Below are 19,843 nucleotides of genomic sequence, written 5' to 3' on the forward strand. Positions count from 1 at the left end.
GGTAGGGGGGGGAGGCGCAGGTGAGGGGAGGGGAGGGAGGGCAGGCAGGCAGGCGGAGGCTGGCTCGGAGAAGGGCGGGGAAGCAGCTCCGCACCGCCCGCCCCGGTGGCCCAGGGCTCCTACCACCGGCTCCCCCCGCGCTGCTAGTCCTGACACTGTCCCCCCCCACCCCCCGCAGCTGCGGGCGTGCGAGGTGCCCTTCGCCGATGGGGGCGGGCGGTGGGAACTTGTCAGTTGTGTGCTCGTGCCCCGTGCCAGGCGTCACCAGGGTGCACCGTGTCCGAGGCTCCTCCGGGCACAAGTGCACCCTGAACAGACGCTCAGCAAGGGGTGCTGGCCGGGAGCCCCCAGTCCCCGGACGCCCCTGCTGGGCGGACTCCAAAGAGCCAAGCCTGACGGGGCAGCAGTGCCCCGAGCAGCCTCGCTGCGCGCCTGGGCTGGATCTTCCTGCTGCCTGACCCAGCGAGACGCGTCGTCAGGGCTGAATGTGACCTCCAGACGGAGGCTCTCGGGAGCGGGCGGGCGGGGGAGCGTGGCAGAAGCCCAGGTTCAGAAGGGGCGGGCCAACTTGGCACTGGCTTCCCCCTCCCTCTCTCCCCATCCGTGGCGGTGGCGGCGTCAGCAGCAGCGGTAAGAACAGATGAGGGTTCAGAAAAACAGAGCTTCTCCACCCCAGCAGACGGGGAGCAAACAGCTTCTTCCGCTGTCATTCCCCGGTGCCAGTTCCACCTGCGGTCTGCCCCCCACCCGGCCTGATGCTGCCAGGCCCTCCGTGGGACACTCTGGAGGTCTGGGACCACAGGAAAGGGGCCGTGCACTCCTTCCAGCACCCACTGGTCTATGGATGGGCGGGCCTGGCTTCACATTCCAGGAGGAAGCTCAGGATCTGAGGAGCCTCTTCCGAGTGCAAATGAGACCTCCAACCACTGAGGGCCGGGGGAAGGGTTTGGAGTCCTCCAACGGTTCTCTGCTGCCCGAGGGTCTCGGGACGACGGCCGCGTCTTTCCTCCCTCTCCGAGATACCCCTGACAAGCAGAGCAGCCTGCACCCGTAGAAACACCTGCCAGAGATGTCACAGGCAGCTCCCGGGAGTTTGAAAGTTAACGGGGTTGAACTTTGGAGCCAGATCCAGGTCATGACCGATTTCTCCAACTCCAGGGTCACTGACCTGCTTGTCCCTTTAGCCCTCAGCCTTTATGTCCTGCCCACGGAAACCCAAGGAACAACAGGCATCCCGGACGCACCTGTGCACCCACCCCTCATCCTGGGATCCCAACCATGTCAGGGATCTAGGACTTTCTGCCTGCGTCCCTCAATCCTACCCTGCAGGGAGGTCCAAGTGAGCTTTTAGAATGCCCATCTCCCAATGACAACCCGTGCCTCTCCGAGTAAAATCCAAAGGCTTCAGTGTGGCGCGTGAAGCCCTGCAGAACCAGCCCCACCCACCTGGCCAGCCCGCTCCCTACTTCTCCCCTTGCCCACCCACTCCAGCCACTGGGACCTTTTATGCCCAGCCCCTGAGTGTGACCCAGGACTACCTGTTTCCTCCACCTGCATGGCTTTTTCACAAATCTGCCTCTGTCCTCCTTCAGCTCAAGTGATACCTCCTCAGAGTCCTTGACCAGCTTCTCTAAAGCCATCCCCCGTAGCCACCCTGCCATCCTCGCCCTCAGAAGTTAGCCCCTTTGCTCCACTGCTCACTGACTGTCATGTCTCTGCACCCGTAACTGCCGGGCACACAGAAGGCACCTGGCAAATGAACAAAGTTCCGGACTCCCCGTGTGTCTGGGTCTGCGGGCCCCCCGGGTCTCCCATGGCACCTGTGCCTCCTCCCTGCGGCTCCCAGGAAGGAGCTCCTGAGAGGGGGGCTGAATATCCCAGCAGGGTGCCCTGGACCCTCACCAGATGAGGCCGGTGGCAGTGCCCACCTCTCACACCCAGGGACTTGTCCACAAGCGTCCCACTCCTGTGCCCAGATGGCAGTGTCTCCCAATGTCCCCTGTGGTCTGGATTCCCCGACCCCACTTCTAATTTCTAAGGAAAGAGTTTCGTTCTGAAGAATCAGGAGGCAGGAACTAGGAAGTGAAATTGACCAAGACAGGAAGTCAAGCCAGGAGGTCTGAGTCACATACTCGGAGCCCCGAAGCAGACAAAGGAGCAGTGGGTGGCCGCAGGGGTGGCAGTGGGAAGGGCGCCTCAACAGCGTGGCCTGGGGGGCTCAGCCTGGCCGCTGCCTGCTCTGGCCACCGTCAGAGGAAGCTTCCCGTGCACTGTGCGGGGGCCTGTGACAAACTGCTCTTGCGGGAGCAGTGACTCAGCCCCCACAGAGGCCTCTGTCCCTGTCCTGTCCCTGGCCCGGCTCCCTCTCGAGGTCCCTGCCACAGGCAGCTGCCCCCCCAGAGTCTATGAACCCGCACCAACAGCCACCCCCCGGCCCACCATCGGTGAGTTCACGTAATAAACAGGGCAGTGAGGGCCCTGGTAGCACCCAGGGGGGCACACCACCATCCTTCTGCGTCCCAGGGAACACACAGCCGCTCTCTCTGCAAACCAGCACCCCCTTCCAGGAAACGCAGTGGCTCCCCGACCCCAGCCAACCCCTTCCAACCCTGAGGCGTCCTGTTCCCTCCATGAAAAGCACAGGCCGCCTGCAAGAGGGGCACATCCTCACCCCTCCTGCCCGCTGCCATTTTCCAAAAGAAACTCCAGTTTGTGAAACAAAATTTTCTGCCCAAAACACTGTCGAAGGAGAGGGGGAAAAATCCAGCAGGCTTAGTCCTGAGTCACGGCACTTCCTTCTTTCAGAAACCCCAAGCCCCGGGTGGGCTGGACACGGACTCAGCCATTCAGCTGGCAACCCTGTTGGGCACCGACTCTGTGTCAGAGCTTCCAAAACTCTGGCCAGTCCTGAAATCCCGTCAGGATCCTGGCTAGACAACTTTGTGCCTGAACTGTGACTTACCTTTTTCTTTCCATTTATGCTTTTGAAAATAAGCCCTAGTTTCAGCAGTGAGAGCCACAAATCATCCACAGGATGTCAAATAGCCACCTCTCCCCCCAACACACGCTCCAGAAGACACTCAAGATGAAAAGGAGTCACCTGTGTGTGACCTAACGTGGCCTTGCCCACCACGCTGGGAAAAGGCCATGTGACACGCTCAGCGCCAGGTTTTCCTACAGAGCAGAGCACGCGCTCCCGGGGCGGAGCGGCTCCGGTACCCGCTGTGCACATGCTGCCTCATCACTCAGCCCTCTGGACCTCGGCTCTCTCGTCTGCAAAGCGCAAGTGCGTGTGTGTTCCCGTGCGTGCACACGTGTACGTCCACACACGTGGAACACTCGCTGGTACGGTAACGCGTGCAAAGTGCTCAAACTGGGGAGCACCTGCCACGTGAAAACGCGCATCAGCACTGCTGTGTGAGCTGCCAGGCGCTGTCCCCGAGGAGTCAGCAGCTTGAACGCGGACGAGCGCATTTTTCTCCTGGGAACGAAGTAAGCTGGTGCGTGCCTCACTGTATCTTCAAGGGGGCTGACAAGGAGCAACAGAGGGGCCCGAGCCCGCCCCGGAGTCTGGCCGCCCCCTCCACCCCCAGGTCGTGCAGAAACCCGACTTTCTCCTCCTTCTGAACCATCACACGCCAGGAGCATCCGGGTTGGGAGGCAACATGCCCAAGATGTGACTCCCCCATCGCAGCCCGAGAGCGGCAGCGGCTCCCCACCTGCGTTGGCCCTGGGGAGCCGCACTGTCCCTTCGAACGGCCCTGATGCCGCCGCCGCCCCCCTACGTCAGCCTCCCTCAGGCACCCACTGAAGGCTGGCCCTGTCCCCTTCTGGGCCCTCACTGACCCCTGCACCGGAGGTGGCCCGGAGCACTAACCACTGCACCGCGTGCCCGGTCCCGGCAGAGCCCACAGGCCGCTCCTCGTCTGCGGTCCCTGCAGCATGGGCGGCAGGAGGCTTTGGAGACCGACACGTACATGGGGAGGGCCTGCTTTTCCAAGCTCCGTGGCTGGGGGCTCACACCTCCCCTCCCTGAACCTTAGCCTCTTCATCCGTAAAAACTAATTAAACCAGCCAGTGTTCACAACAAGCACTTCGGAGGTGCAAAGCCATTAGTGGTTTCTAAGTGGTGGGGGCTGGGGGTGAGGCGGGCGAGTGCTGCAAGCCCAGGGTTACTGAGAGAGAGTTCTGGGGTTGGCCTCAGCTCCACCCTGCCCGGGAGGCTTGCCCGGGGCCACCTCCACTCTGGGCGGCTCACCTTGCCTCTCTGACCTGACCAGGCGGGCCACCTGAGGCCAGGGAGGGGCTGGCAGCATGGAGCTAGGCCGGCGCCTGTTCCTGGCCCAGAATGGTGTGAGCAGGGGCTTCCCCACCCCCTCCACAGCTGGCACCCTGCCCACCAGAGACGAGATGCTGGGGACCAAGAGGAGCTGCCAGCAGAGCCCCGGGCCTCCCGCACAGCTGGGTCAAGACTCTGAGCCAGGCCAGGCTGACCTTTCCCAGGGGAACCAGAGACTCACATCCCAGCCCAGCGCCTGGCCTGCCCCTCCTGCCCAGCATGGCGCGGAGCCTGAGGGCGGGCAGCCAGCTCCCCAGAGCTGCCGGGTTCCTGGGGAGGCTGCTTCTTGCACATGCTCAGCCCCTCCTTGGCGTGCGCCCCGGGGCAGGCAGCCCTGACTCCATGCACCCGAGAAGAGAAAGTGCCCACCTGCCCACCCAGAACCCTGCAGCTTTGTGTCCCTTGCCCCACCCCTTCCCCATGCTCTGAGAATAACAGCCAAACTCCATCCCACAGCTGGTAAGGCCAGGATCCCAACAGCCTCTCCATCCCTTGCCTCTCTCCCCCTCACTCTGTGTTTCAACATCTTCTTACTCGACCACACTGCCCTGCCATAAGGCCTTTGCACGTGCTGTTCCTGCTGCTGGAATGCTCTTCCCTCCCTCATTATTTGATTTTTTAAAAATATTTTTATTTATTTATTTATTTACTTAGCAAAAGAGCTTGCGAGCAAGCGCACACACACGAGCAGGAGGAGGGGCAGAGGGAGAGGGAGAGAGAGAATCTTAAGCAGACTCTGTGCTGAGTGCAGAGCCCAACGTGGGACTCGATCCCACGACCCTGAGATCAGGACCTGAGCTGAAATCAAGAGTCGGACACTTAACCGAATGAGCCCCCCAGGTGCCCGGTGCCCCTCCTTATCTGATTAATAGTAGCCAAGCCATGGACTAACTCATTCAAACCTCACAGCAGCCCCATTCCCACTCTGTAACCAGAGTATCTGGGTTCAAACCCCAGCTCCACCAATTAAGAGCTGTGTGACCCGGGACAGCTCACGTAACCTCTCTGAGCTCTGGTTTCCAAATCTGAATAAAGGAACTAAGAACAGCACCTGCCTCGCACCCAGGAATACTGAGAAGTACCATGCAGTGTTACTTACTATTGTTTGTGCTCTGGGTGCCAGCCCAAGGGCTCCCACCTCAGGGGAACCCTCTCTGGCCTTGTGGAACCTCCTCCAAGTGTCGTTTTACACCTGCGTAGCAGGTCACTCACCTCCAGCCCACTTCCCCAACATGTGCACAGGGAGCCAGGGCTTGAACTCAGCACGAAGGGCTCCAGAGTCGCTGTATTGAACTGTGGGCCTACCACTTCTGAGCGCCTACTGTATACTAAGAACTGTACATTTATGGCTCACGCCCCCTTACGATGCCCCCGGGAGATGGCGTCTCAGCCACATGCTAGAGTAGGAGCGAAATGAGGCCAAGACAGGGACGGGGCAGGCCAGGGTCACACGGCTGAGGGACGAGTGAGAGTTACAAATGGTGACGGGGCCCTCAATATGCCTGATACATTGCTGCCCTAAGCTCTTCTGGGTTTTGTTTCGTTTTTCACAGAACCGTGTTCCCTCCAAATTTCATGTCCACCTGCCACCTCTAAAGGTGACCTTATTGGGAAAAAGACTCTTTACAGACATGAGATCACCCTGGATGAGGGTGGGTCCTTATAAGAAGAGGGAAATCTGGACAAAGACACACAGAGGGAAGACAGCCACGTGAAGACGGAGGCAGGGATGGGAGCCATGTGCCCACAAGCCAAGGAACGCCAGGGACCGAGGCAGCCACCAGAGGCTGGACAGGCAAGACAGGTTTCCTCCCTAGAGTCAGAGGGAACGTGGTTCTGCCCACACCCTGACTTTGGACCTCTGGCTTCCAGAGCTGGGAGAGAGCGCCCTGCTGTTCTTTCTAGGGCCCCCTCTGTTTGTGCCTTGTTAGGGAAACTCACACAGTGGGCGATATTCTAATTCCCACCAGACCGATGAGGAAACAGAGGCACAAAGAGGTTGACAGACTTGCCTGAGATCACAGAGCTTTTAAAAGGCCTGGTTTCTCTCTGGGGATGGCTGGGGTGGGGGGGGGGGGTGTCCTCTGCAGCTCAACCTTCCAGGCCAGGCTGCTGGAAGTCTTCTGGGATGCTCCAGGTAGGCTCAGCACCCCCAAGACCCTGGGGACACCTGGCTGCTTGCTTCCCTGGGCTGCCCACGGGAGGGACCAGGCCGCCTCATCTCTGGGTACCCCTGCCCGGCAGAGGGTGCAGCACTGGGTCGATGGGGAGGCTGGGTAGCAAGATGAGCGCATGCCATCTGCCTGAAGCATAGCTGCTTGAGTGCCTTCCTGGGTTGCTGAGGGCTGGACGGGGGCTCCACGACATTCCCAGCCTCCCCACCCCTGCCCATGCTGGAGAGCAGTTGCTGGGGCTGCTAGCACCTGCCTGCCCACCCCGCCCCCTCCCGCCGCCTGGAACACACAGCCATTAGCAGCCACCCTGAGCAGTAATTGTCCAGATTGCTGTAATTCACGGCAGACGAGCACGCTGGCGCTCATCGCATTATTACAAATGTCACTGAGCAGGGCCTTGGCGTGCTCAGTCCCCAGGGGGTTCTCGCACTGCCGTCTCTGTGGGCAGGACCCAGGATGAGCTCACTGCCGCTGCGAGGACCCAACCTTGAGACAGTGGGGCACACTCCCGTCTCGGCTGGTGAGTCATCCCGGCCGACCTCCCATTCCCCAGATCTGCCCTTCCCAGAGGGAGAGAGGACAGCCGCCAACTTGGCCAACTCCCGGTTACCAGGCAACAGGGAGGGAGCCAGGGATGGAGCCGCCGTGACAACAGAAGACACTCGGGGGCGGGGGGGGCAGTGAGGGGCGTGGGAGCACCGGCTGGCCGTCCTGGGACATGCGCATGGAGCCCCTCACCGCCCCAGTGGGTGGGGTGGGGTGGGGGGTGCCGGGCGGTATCGTTGCCAACAGCTGAGACGCAGGGGTCTCACGCGTGGTTAAAAAAACGTGCAACCCTCCACAAATGTTCCCGGCGGCTCTGTTCACGATAGCCCCAAGGTGGAAACAAGCCCCATGACCGTGGGCCAAAGGACGAATGAATGCATCAGCAGGACGGGGGCGGGGGGGGGGGGTCCCTCCACGCCATGCAACAGAGCTCGGCCATAAAAAGGAACAAAGCCCACACGCTACAACGTGGAGGAACTTCGAAAACGTGAGGCCGAGGGAGAGAAGCCAGACACAGAAGAGCACGTACTGCAGGATTCCATTCATGTAAATGGCAAATCCACAGACGGAACGGAGATGAGTGGATGCCAGGGGCTGGCAGGCCTTGGGGGCTGGGTGTGACCACTTGTGGGCACCGGGGTTCCGTCTGGGGTGATAAAATGTTCTGGAACCAGGAAGAGGTGAAGGTTGCACAACACTGTGAAAATACTTAATGCCACTGAACTGTACACTTTTAAATAGTAAACAGTAAGTTTTATGTTATGCGTGTTTTGCCGAAATTACATAACGGAGAGGAAAAAGCTCACACGCTCTCAGGGAAGCCTCCTTTGCACCCAGTAGTGCAATCCATCCTGGAACCACACGGTGGACAGAGGACAAAGGAAAGCAACAGTGTAGCCCCCTGTGCCCTGCAGCTAGAGACAATGCCTAGGCCCCCCGCGTACTGCACTGCTCTGCTGAAAACCTCTCATCTTCCAGGGCCTCGGTGGGTCTCGCTCCAGGGCGGGGAGTTCGGCAGGGGGGCCTGGGGCCTCGGGAGGGCGGGAGGAGCCTGCTCAGGTCTGGGGCTGCTCCTAGGCGGTTTCTGAAACACCAGGGCAGAGCACTCAGGTCACACAGCAGCCCCTTCCCAGGGTGGAGGGGGGGGCCTGGAGGCCGCCCTGTCCTCACACTCGCCTGCCCCCATGCACCCAGGGCCTTCACAAAAAAGGCCATTTGTTCCCTCTGTGGGTCACGACCTGGAGCTCTGGGCACAAGAAGCTGCACGTCAGCGGTGGGGCCCTGTGGGGCCAGGGGGACGAGAGCTGGAGGCCCCACTAGTCACTTCCTCCTCTGTGAGACAGGATGGAAACAAGAGCCCCTCTGGGAGCTGGAATCAGAGTAAATGAGAGCAGGCAGGTAAACAGGGTTCAGGCGCCACCCGGCCTCAGCCTCCCTGTCAGTGTTGGGCACGGGCGAGGGAGGAGTCGGCCCAGAGACAAAAGGAACCCACGTGGCTGCAGCCCCGACAGCGCAGGACCCATCCTCAGGGCCCTCGATGCTTGTTATCTCTGGTTCCTCACGGCCAACGCGGATGCCCCTCCCACTTCACGGAACGGGAAACTGAGGCACAGAGACAGGTCACTGAGCCAGGAAGGGAAGGACCCTGCTGTTCCGGCTCCAGGGAACACAGAGCTGGCTTCTGGAGGCGGATGTGAGGTCAGCACTACCTCACATGGCCTCCAGCCGCCTCCAGGGACATGACACAACCGAGGGGGGGACACAGCTTGACTCTGTGACCCCACCGCAGTGGCTGCCGGCAAGCTCTGTGCCTCCCCTCCCAGACGCCCAGGTGTGCTGTCCCCAGGATCTACGGGGCTGCAGCCTGCTGACCCCGGAGGCGACAGAAGCTGTCCACTGACCCGTGTCCACAGCATGAGCTGCACGGTTTCGGAGCTGTGCCTTGATGTGACCCTGGGGACACACTGTGGAGCCTGACAACGCAGCCACTGAAGGGCAAAACTGAGACTCCAAGGAAAAGTGACCAATCTGAGAACAGCCCGAAAGCAGAGCCTGCCCCTCCAGATGGCACCAGAGCACCTGGTTCAGGCCTGATGTGCCTCAACCTCCCCAGCACACGAGCTTCAGGACCTGGATGCCAATCGAGATGGGTCAGAGCCCCCAGAGACCCTCACCTTTCTTGGCTGTCTCCATCTCTTCTTCAGTCCAGCGAGAACTCTCATTCATCTCCATCGAAGCTAAAAAGGAAGACGGGGTGCATGGACAGCAGTCCGAGGGGCGGTCCAGCCTCCACACAACCCGCTGGGATGGGGGTGGTGTAATCAGCCCAGTTCACGGGCAGGGACACTGAGGTGGTCCAGGGCCTGGACTGTGAGAACGATCTCTGCGTGCACTTGGTTGGGGAGAGGGTGACCTACCTGAAAGCACGGTGACCGCATGAAGGTCAGGGGAACAAGGGATGTGAGCTTTGGATGGGCAGGGACCTCATCTGAGCGTGGACTTGTCAGTATGAGTGATTCTTTGCTGTTAAACCCCTGGTTTTAACCCACTAGATGCCAGTAGTCCCCACTCAAACTGTGACAATCAAAAATGGTTTCAGACATGGCCAACTGTCCGCTGGGGCTTATAAGGTGCCTCATTGAGAATGCTACAGGGTGATTGCTATATTCTCCCCCAACTCCCCCTGGTCAGGATGAAGCTTTAGAAAGGGCAACATGGCTCCCCTTGACATCACACAGAGTTGGCCAGGCCTCTGCTGTGGCACGGTTTTGGGGTCTCTCCTCCAAGGTCCCCTAGATATGAGCCCAGGTCTTGCCCCGTAAATTGCTTAAGACCTCATGAAGAGGGCAGACATGAGGGACCGGCTTCATGGACTCAGTGCCTGGAACAGCACCAGGCCCGGAGTTTGTGCTGGCAGAGGCCAGCTGACCAGTGGAGGGAAGTTCCAGCAGGAGGGAAATGAGAAGGAACAGCTCAAGCCGAGAGAGGGGAGATGGCCCCCACCATCCCCCCAGGGCAGCCTCCCCCTGAGAAGGAACAGCTCAAGCCGAGAGAGGGGAGAAGGCCCCCACTCCCTGCTGCCACAGCCTGCCAATCTGTGAGACCTCACGAACTTCCCCCTTCCTTCCCAAGGGACCCTCAGAGGGAAGCTATGAAGTCTGAGCTCAGGGTGGGGGTGCTGGAATAGCCCGCTGGAGGGCCCGGGGTGGTGTTTTACACCCAGCAGACTAGCCCCAACATCAGCCTGGGGCCCAAGAGGAGCTTCCCAGAAGTTAGGTCCACCACTGCATAGGCCTCTAGGCGCCAAGGGGCTGCCAGCAAGAGCCTACAGGATTCACATGAAATTTGTGGCTAACGGGGCTGGGCTTGAATCCCGGTTAAACTCCCCGACTACGGAGGCAACATCTTTTCTCTAAACCTCAAACAGCCCATCTATGAAATGGGTACAAATTATCTCCCACAGGAAGAAGGGACAGGTGTCTGGCACGGACCCTGGGTGTGGGATAGGGGGCATCTGTGAGAACGAAACATCACCTCCATCAACTCCCACCCTGGGAAGGTACTCTGGTGGCTGGGGCCTCAGCCTGAGCACTCAAGGTCCGGGAGGGGGGCTCCCACAGAGGTGGGAAGGTGGGGCCCCCCAACAGCCAAAATGGTACAGATGACAGACACACGTTGGCTGCCCCCCTGTGGCTGAACTTGAGAACTGCTACTCAATCCATCTCTTCCCCCCCACCACCCCCCACAACCTGAGGTGGAGGGGGATGAGGCTCAGAGCACCTGGGGGTGGATGTCCACTGAGCAGGAGAAACTGAGGCCCCACAGAAGTGAAGCACGAACCCAGAAGCCTACTGGGGCTGGGGGCAGGGTGGGGGGGGCGGGTACAGTCTGTGCCCAGGTCCTTCTAAAAAGGGGTGGTGGCTACTCAGCGCCAACCACTACCTGGCGGAAACGGGGGCCAAGCACGGCCAGATCTTCTGATTAAAGAACAGAACCCAAACTGGCAATCGGGATTTTTACGTGAACCCTCCCAGTTCCGGGACACCAGGGCTGACAGCCACTGAGCCCTTCCCACACCCCAGCAAGCACTGTGTAGATGAGGACGCACAGAGAGGTTTAGGAACTCGCCCCAGGCCACCCAGTGAGTCCGGAAGCTAAAGCTGGGATTCAGAAGCCACCGTCCTCCCCGGCCCGAAACTCACCCAGCTCAGCGCTCTGCTGCGGGGTGACAGCCTCCTCGCTGTTGGCCTCATTGGCCATCGAGCGGGTGATGCGGCCTTTGCGTCTTCCCTGGCTGTTGGCAGTTTTGCGGCCTTTGGAGGCCACTGCCTCCTTCTCATCGTTGTCCTCCCCAGAGGTGTCGTCCGTCTTCTCCCTGAAGGCCAGAGAGAGAGACAGGGATGGCTTCGCCTGCGTCAGGAAACCAGACAGCCACTGCAAGAGACCTGCTTTTCTTTAGCTCGAGGAGTGCTGGCTGCCAGGGGGTTTGTACCAGTCAGAGGCTGGGAGTCAGGGAAAGCTCGGGGTAAGGGCTGGTGGGCCGCAATCCGCAAGCCTTCTCCATGCACCAGACGAGGGGCCGCGGCTACCGGCTCTCCGCAGTGCCCCTGTATTTGTGCAAACCTCAGCTTTATATTCTCCGAAGGAGGGCTGGGGTCCGGTAGGAAACGGGAGAGCTACACACAGGCCGTCTGCAAGACCATCTCACACACCCAACAGGGAGCTGCTCTCTGCTACCCGTCCGCAAGACTACTGCACTAAGTGCATGGGGTGCAGGCGGGTACGACCTACAAGGCCACCTCACTCCCCAAAGCACAGAGGCTCAGCGGGGCTCTAGAAACGGCACTTGCTTTGCTGCCAGTTATTACCAAGGGCCACCGTGCCTTGCAGCACACACAAAAGGGAAGTCTCCTGCCGGGCTTCTGCAGCTGAGCCAGGTGTGTGGGGGTGCATGTGACCTCCGTACCCAGGGCTGGGGCTTTCTCAGAAGCCGACTCAGGAGGGTTGACTGTGGGGCCGCTTGGATTTACCGCCCCCGCCTCCCATTCATCTTCCCGAAGGCCCTGCCTGGACGTCTGGGAGACAGGGGGTAACGAAGCCAGATGTTCTCTGAAGCCACATTCCTGAGCCTCTTCCAGGTACCTGGCACGAAGCCGTGCCCGCCCCCCCTCCGGTGTGAATCTCCAGCTGGCTGTGCTCGGCACCCGCCCCTGGCAGGCACGGGAGGCTGTGCCTTGATCTGCAAGAGCTCACGCTGACAGCGATAAATCTAAAGGTGAGGGCAGGGCCCGCCTGCATACCTAGTCCTTCCGCCAGCTTCTCTGATCCCCCTTCCCCCGCCTGGCATCTCGGGAGACTTGGCGGAGGAGGGGGAGGAGATGAGGAGGCAAAGAGCTCCAAAGTCATTGCCTAGATTTATTAGCTCAGGAGTAGAGCTCAAATGAGCTATCAGTCTCTGAGGTCTCCAGAGGGTTTGAGGAGGAAAGGGCGGGCGGGAGGAGAGGGGAGGGGGCCGGGCAGGCTTCCGGAAGGGGGGGCTGTCAGGTTCAGACGGAGCCGAAAATGCCTCCCTTCCCGACAGGCAATCGGTAGATGCCAAACCGCTGTCCTCACAGCCTCAAGCGGAGTCGGGAGCAGCTCCGCACCACCTGGGGGGGCGAGGCCGGGCCCCAGCTGGGCGGCCCGGCGGCCTTACTTGCTCAGTTCCTCCTTGTCGTTCTCCACGTCCGGCTTCTCCTCCTCCTTCTCGGCCTCCTTGTCCTTCTCCTTCTCCTCCTTCTCCTCCTGGTTGCTCCGGGGCATCTGCTGTTGCTGCTGCTGCTGCTGGGGGGGGGGGGGGGCGTGGGGAGGAGGAAAACAGTGAGACAGGTGAGTCTCCACACCTGGGCTGAGCAAGCCCCAGCCACAGCCTGGGGTCCTGTAGCCCACGGGGTCTCGGGAGGCAGGAGTCCCAGGCAAGGTGTAGAAATCGGAAGCCTGGACTCAACTCCTGCGTCCTCCATTTGGTGGCTGTGTGACCTTAGATGAGGATCTTAACCTCTCTGTGCTGATTCTGCCCCTTGAAAGCAGGGCTTTTCAGCATGCCTACACCTCAGCCCGGGGCCAGGAGGCGGAAATGAGAGCACCCTCACAGAACTGGAGTCTGGCGTGGGTGTTAAAGCGGGACTGACACCATCAACAGCACGGGGAGGGCCGCCGGTCGGCCTCTGGCCAGAGCAGACTGAGCACCAGGGAACCTGGGGACACAACCCTGACCAAGCTCAGGCCACCTCTCAGCCTGTCACCACATCTGCAGAATGGGCGGGCGGGAGGGGTGTCCTGGGTCCTGGGCCCATTTGAAGGTGCTTGCTGCCATGTCGAGGACCCACTCTTGCAACAGCTGGCTTGCTCTCCTCGTATCAAGGGGAAGCGAACCTCCACTTGAGGGGGAGATGAAAGGGGCTCACAGCAAACCAGCCTCCTCCCGAAGGCTCTTATTTCATCTGCCCAGCGGCAAGGCACGTACGGGCCTGCCTGCCCCATCACCCTGGGCCACTGAGCCTGCCCACGTCAGGACAGGGGAGAAAGTGAGGGCGGCCTGCTCCTTCCCGAGAGGTTGCCCGACTTCCTTTCTGCCCTGCCTGATTTCTTTTAAAACATACACTGATCCTCTCGGCCACCCCAAAGTCCTCCCTGCAGGCAACTGCAAAACCAGACCATCTTTCCGTGCTGATGAGCCAAGTGAAAGGAAAAGCCTTGCCACTGAAGAGCCTTGGGCGCATGGCAGGGGTACGGTCACACCGATCATCAGACAAGGAGAAAGAAACCATGCCGATGGATGGGGGGGCAGGCGGGGTGTCGCTCCCTCCCTGCGTCTTTCTTCCGCATCAGGAACACACGCCCGTCCGACTCCGACACCCAAGGCTGCCTCGGCCTGCGACCCCCTCCCTAGACCCTCTCGTGGGGCTGGAATTTAGGAAGCAGGGGGGTGGGCGTTCTGCGGATGCTGGGGCCCAGAGCGTGGTCTGCATGCTCGCAGGGAACCCTGCGCTCTCTGAAGCTGTGGCAGCAGCTGCCCTGGGCCCGCCTGGCTTGCCTCTGCCTCCCCGTCTCCAAGAACCCCCTCTATTCTGTCGGAGGAGGCAAGGGGCACGACGGCTGGACTTGGAGCAGCCCCTCCACCCCCACCATGTTGCTGCCAATTTCCGGTGGCTGGCCCTTAAGTAGCCTGTCCCTCACCCCCAGAACCCCTCAAACACTAAAGCATAAACTTTCCGCCACCTAGGAGCTATGGCCACCTCTCACACCCAAAAGGCGAAGTCTCTTTTGGAGCTGTCCGTCCCAGCAGTGGAAAGGGGGACAGAGAGGTTTCCTGGTTTGTTCCAACACAGCGTGCCCTCTGCACACTCACCTGACGAGGGCAAGGGGGGGTGAGCAGGGGTCAGGGACCTGGCTCCAGGGCAGGAGAGATAGCGTGGCTGATTGGGGAGGGGTCCCCTGCCCCATGGGCCACCTGGTGTGGCTACTGTCTCCACCTGTCAGATTTGCTGACTTCTACAACACCTGGGAGCCTGACGCCAGGCTTTCCAGGGGCTTTCCAACCACAAGAAGCTTGGCATCTTCCAACACCTGCCTTCAGCTACATCTGCACTCAGACCCCCCCCGCCTAGGCAGCCTCACTCCAAATGTTTTCTTGCTGTCCCTCCCGACGGCCACATGGGCCCAACTCCAGGCCACCCTCCAGGAGGCACCTATCATCATTCCCTGGATCTAGCCTGGTGGGGCCTCAAAGCGCCCCGGGATCTCATCCTCCACAAAGCAGACCACTGCCCATCCCAGCACAGCCAGGAGGAGCAGCTCCCCACCCACGGGGGCCCAGCCCGCGCCAATGCCTCCTGACTAATAGGGGCAGAGGCCCAGGGGGGTCTGCATCTGTGCCACACTGAACTACGTCCCTTCCTGTGGCCCTCCCCCCTCGGAATCCTGGAGAAACCCCACTAGGAAGATGCCAACACTCTCCGAGGGCTGACTACACGCCTGACACTGAGCTGCACACATTCTGTCGACTGGCTCCTGGCCTTCTAAATCTCAAGCACAGTGAAGAAGACGAAAAACCAAGAGTAACAGTGAGCTGGGGCTCCATCCACAAAGGCGGCCTGTCCCTGGCACCACACCAAACACCTTGCAAGTGCTACCCTGCTCCATGCCCTTAGCCAACCTGAGACAGGAAGCGTAGTGACCCATGTTCCCATCCTGCAGGGAGGCAAAGCCTCACGGTCTCAGAGGGAGGAGAGCTGATGGCCTGGTCCCGTGGTCCCCAAAGCCCTACTCAGAGTCTCTGACCAGAATCTGGGGCCTCGGGTGTGTGTGTGTGTGGGGGGGGTCTTTGGGCGTCCCTGCCCCTTCCTACCTAGCCCACCCTGTCCCCCGTTCAAGATTCCTCGAGCCCCCACCTGAGCCTGGGCTGACCCGTGACCACCCCCACCCCTGAATCATCATCCACATCACAGCACGAATAACAAAAATCGCTCTAAGTGCCAGGCCCCAGGCACTGTTCTATGAACTGCAATCACCTCCCTTACCAACCCCTTCATTCTCCCACTTTACAGAAGAAGAAACTGAGGCACAGAGACGTCAAGTGACAAACCCGGTCAATGGCAGTGCCAGGATTCCAGCCCCGGCTACGCCCAGCCTCCTCTCCTGCCATCTCCGCCTGCCCCGGCGGGCCCCTCACTCCTCAGCTGGTGCTCTGAGCCAGATCCCCCCGACCTGTGCCCACCTCGCGGGGAGGCTCAGGAGTCCCCGTCAGCACTAGAGCCTGGTCGCTATTCCCGTCCCTTCCCGCCCAGTGTGCAAGCCCGGTGCCAGACACCCGTGCCCCCGCCCGGACACTCTCCCAAGCCCTAAGCGCACGGGTGGGGAGGAGGGGCAGCGCAGCAACACCGCCGTGGAGCCGTGGCACAGAGCGCCCGGGTGGGCTCACGGTGCCCTGTGACCTGACCGCCATCTCCCTTGGGCGAGGTGTCCCGGCACGCCGAGCTGCGTGGCCCTGGTGCAGGGGACGGAGGGAGGAACCCAGGCCCATCCTGGCCTGAAACACGTTTTCCAGGGACAGAGGCTCGTCGGGCGCGATGATGACCATCTGCCTGGCCTCCTGCTGCATGCAGGAGATCAGCGGGCTGATTTAGGAGGGCTCCCTTCACTCCAGATTTACGGGGCGAGACGGGATCCCAACTCACAGGCCCCCGCAGCCAGGTCAGTCTCCGAAAGCCTTCGATGGTCTAGGACAGCAAACAGGGGGACGAACACCCACTACGGCTCCCCGTCTGGATCTCAGGCCATCCACGGCTGTGGAACCGCACTTGCTGGCTTTCACGGGCGATTCAGAGCCAAGGTTCCCACTGCCTGATGGCCGCACACACGGGTCACCTGGGGAGCTCTGGGAAGTCCTGACGCTAGGGCCACGCCCACACCAATCACAAATCCCCAGGTTATTCTGATGGGTAACCAGGCCTGAGAACTCGTGCTTTAGACAAGGAGCTGACAAACTTTTCCTGTAAGAGGTTAGTTCTGTACGGCCACAGGCCCACTGGTTTCTGTCACAACTGCTCAACTCGACGCGGTTCGTAACTTGAAAGCAACCAAAATGTAAACAAATAGGCATGGCTGTGTGCCAATAAAGCTTTATTTACAAAATAGGCAGTGGGCCAGATTTGGCCTGAGGAGCCATAATGTGCCCACCCCTGCCCCAGACTAGCGCTGCTCAATCTAGACAGTGCCCGAATCAGCTGGGGATAGTGGGAAAATGCAGATTCCGTGTGTCTGGGGTGGGCCTGAGCCTCTGCATTTCTAGGCAGCTTCCTGGGGAGGCTGATGCTGCTAGTTCCCGGATCACACTGAGGAATGAGGCTTTCAGGGATCCTTCTTTCACAAAACACACCAGGACCCTTGCCACTGGTAGCAGGTGACACCTGTGGACCCAGGGATAGATCCGGAGGCCAAACTCCATCTCAAACGACTGTGGAGCTCATGAGGAAGGGGCTACCTCTGCTTTTCAGACACGTCAATGGTCAGGCTCACGATGGGCTTCATGCCCAGTACTCAGTTGGGAACGTCCCTCCCAAACCACAGCATGGCTTTGCAGAAAACCTGACCGGATCTATGGTTAGCCAGAGCCATCAGTTCCGATCCCTGAGGGACCCCTACTTCCGGAGCACAGTGCAGGACGGGCAAGCGGCAACGGAGCCTGCACTGTGCTGAGCCCCAGGCCAGGGCTGCACGGAAAACTGCACGGATAAAAACACATCCAGACGAAGCCTTCTCCTCGTTCTGCCTGTGAGTTAACGGAATCCTCCCAACAGGCCCGGGACTACCTCTGTTCTATAGAACAGGACACAAGGCCATGGAGAAGTCCGGGAGCTCGCCCCAGGTTGCACGGCATTTCCTAGCAAGATCCTACGGGCAGGTGCTGTGCCTGCTACCCGGGGCTGGGAGGGCACGGGCTCCCCCCGTTCAAGCCGAACCACGCCACCACCTGTGCGTTCCCCCCACACTCGTGCTCTGAGCCCACAAGGGGGACACCACGCCCCCAAAAATGCGGTCCCCAGCCTTCCGGAGCTGGCGCCTCAGCTCACAGTGACAAGGAACTCTGCCAGGGCAGAAGGAGGCTCAGTGCCGAGGAGACTTCAAAAGGCACAGCACGCGGCAGATGTGGTGGCAGTTCTGCCTGCCCCACGGGGACAGGGAAGGAGGCCTCTGAGTGGAGTCCCCAAAGGCTTTCGGTTCACAAGGATGAGAGGGAACACTGCAGGGAGAGGACCTGCCAGGGCAAGGGCACGGCGATGTGAACACAAGCACTGTCCCTACTGCGCGACATACTGGACATGGCTGCCGAGCCTGGCCACCTTTCACCCCACGCTCAGACACACGGCGGGCACCCTGGTGGTAGTGGACAGCCGCTGAAGGCTCCCGTCAGCGGTGGGGGGGTGGGGGGACAGGGGATGACGTCTTCTGCACCATCTCAGCCGCTCGTTCAACAAGCCCGTCACTGAGTAGAGACCATGCGCCCCCAGTGAGCAAACCCCAAGAGGGGTTCTGTCCTCATGACACCTGCCGTCTCTTGTCAGTGGGGACGAGGGGGCCCGGGAGCCCAAGGCAGGGGGGAGAACTGGGGTCAGGGGTCAGAGGCAAGACACAACAGAGTTTTCTGGTCCTGGTGGCCTCCACCTGACCCTCGGCCTCCTACCCTGCTCATCCAGTCCGTCTGTCCCTCCTGGAGAAACATAGACAGGGGATGCCCCCTGAGTCCAGACAGAGGTGTGCTGGAACTGGCTCAGATCAGCTCAAGAGAGCAGACTTCAACTTTCAAGGATTTTGCAGGAAAGTTGTTGAACAGACATTACTGAAAACTAACTACATAACCTTACGGTTAAAGAACTTATGATAAAAACAAAGGTAACAAGTACTCAAAATGCATCACTTCGCAATTACTTGACTACATAAATCCGTTATCTATGCTCTTGAGGTTATTTACATCAACTGCATCCACACAGCGGAAGTGGAATAGGATACGGCGCTGGACACGCCCCCTCCCAGCTCCACCTTTGGTGACGTCACGTAGGTAGCTTAGATCGGGCACGGTGGGAGTATTTATACCACGGCAACTGTTAGGTGCTACAAATCGGGGCCTCGCCCCCACAAGGCTGGTTGCTAAACACTCCCCAGCACTCCCCTGCAAACAGATGTGCCAACAAAACCCGAGTAGCGTTTAACACACACACACACCCATGACGTCTGTTCTGCCTGCAGGGAGATGTGTGGTTGTGGCAGCCAATGCTCTGGTTTGAAATTGTCGATCAGATCCTGTCCTGCAGCTGGGAACAAAATCGGTGGTCTGACAGACCACAAGGCCATGGGGTTTTTTTTTTTTTTTAAGATTTTATTTATTTATTTGAGAGAGAGAGAATGAGAGACAGAGAGCATGAGAGGGAGGAGGGTCAGAGGGAGAAGCAGACTCCCTGCCGAGCAGGGAGCCCGATGCGGGACTCGATCCTGTGACTCCAGGATCATGACCTGAGCCGAAGGCAGTCGCTTAACCAACTGAGCCACCCAGGCGCCCCAAGGCCATGGGATTTAGCCCCTGCCTGGCCCTGCTCACTTCACCCACTTCCTTTGGGGCCACTCCCCTTTGCCTCCTGGAAGATGCCACATTCACTCCTACCTCAGGGCCTTAGCACTCACTGCCTGGGATTCTCCCTCCAACTCTGCCTGGCTGGTTCCTTGTTATCCCTCAAGTTTGAGCCCAAATGACACCTCCTCAGAGAAGCCTTCGAGGTCAGCTCCCTAAAAGCTGCCCTCCCTCACATCAGCTGTCTCCCGACATTCTGCAGCCCTTCCTGCCACCTCAAATAATCACGCTAATTTACTTGTGCACTGCCCACCTCCCACACGGACCTGTCCACTCTGGGGACCTCGTTTGTCGTGTTCACTGTGGAATCACCTAGAATGGGGACAATGTGAAGTAATGACACAAAGGTCTCCAACATGGCCACCACCCACCCAGGATGCCCCTTGAGCGGTCAAGCCCAAGGGGGCCCCTCCTGCCTGACCCACGCTGGCACAGACCCACACAAATGCTACCCTTCTGGTAACTACTTCCCGACTCCTAGCAGCCCAGCTTGAGATGCCCGGATGTGGGGTCTGTCAGCCCCCCACCTCTCACCCCCCTGGGGTCCAAATGCTCCACACTCACATTTTCTGGGCTGGGCTCACATTTTCCATGTCCTTCTATGCCTTTGATGTGGTC

The 19,843-nt window shown here is 59.9% G+C and overlaps 1 protein-coding gene across 9 annotated transcripts in view; it reads right to left on the reverse strand.

Annotated features, from left to right (window-relative positions):
* Positions 1-19,843, reverse strand: part of NCOR2 (nuclear receptor corepressor 2) — a 183,484-nt gene that overhangs the window by 56,038 nt on the left and 107,603 nt on the right. For 8 of the 9 annotated variants that reach the window (XM_021698586.1, XM_021698587.1, XM_021698591.1 and 5 more), the window contains 3 exons: positions 12,755-12,882; positions 11,262-11,434; positions 9,234-9,296 (listed from right to left, as the gene is read on the reverse strand). In XM_021698586.1, the coding sequence (XP_021554261.1) occupies positions 9,234-9,296; positions 11,262-11,434; positions 12,755-12,882 (364 nt within the window). The remainder of the gene's footprint in view (positions 1-9,233; positions 9,297-11,261; positions 11,435-12,754; positions 12,883-19,843) is intronic. The other variant, XM_021698590.1, reaches the window with a different exon arrangement.

The sequence above is a fragment of the Neomonachus schauinslandi genome, chromosome 14 (genome assembly GCF_002201575.2).
Source record: "Neomonachus schauinslandi chromosome 14, ASM220157v2, whole genome shotgun sequence".
Lineage (NCBI taxonomy): Eukaryota > Metazoa > Chordata > Mammalia > Carnivora > Phocidae > Neomonachus > Neomonachus schauinslandi.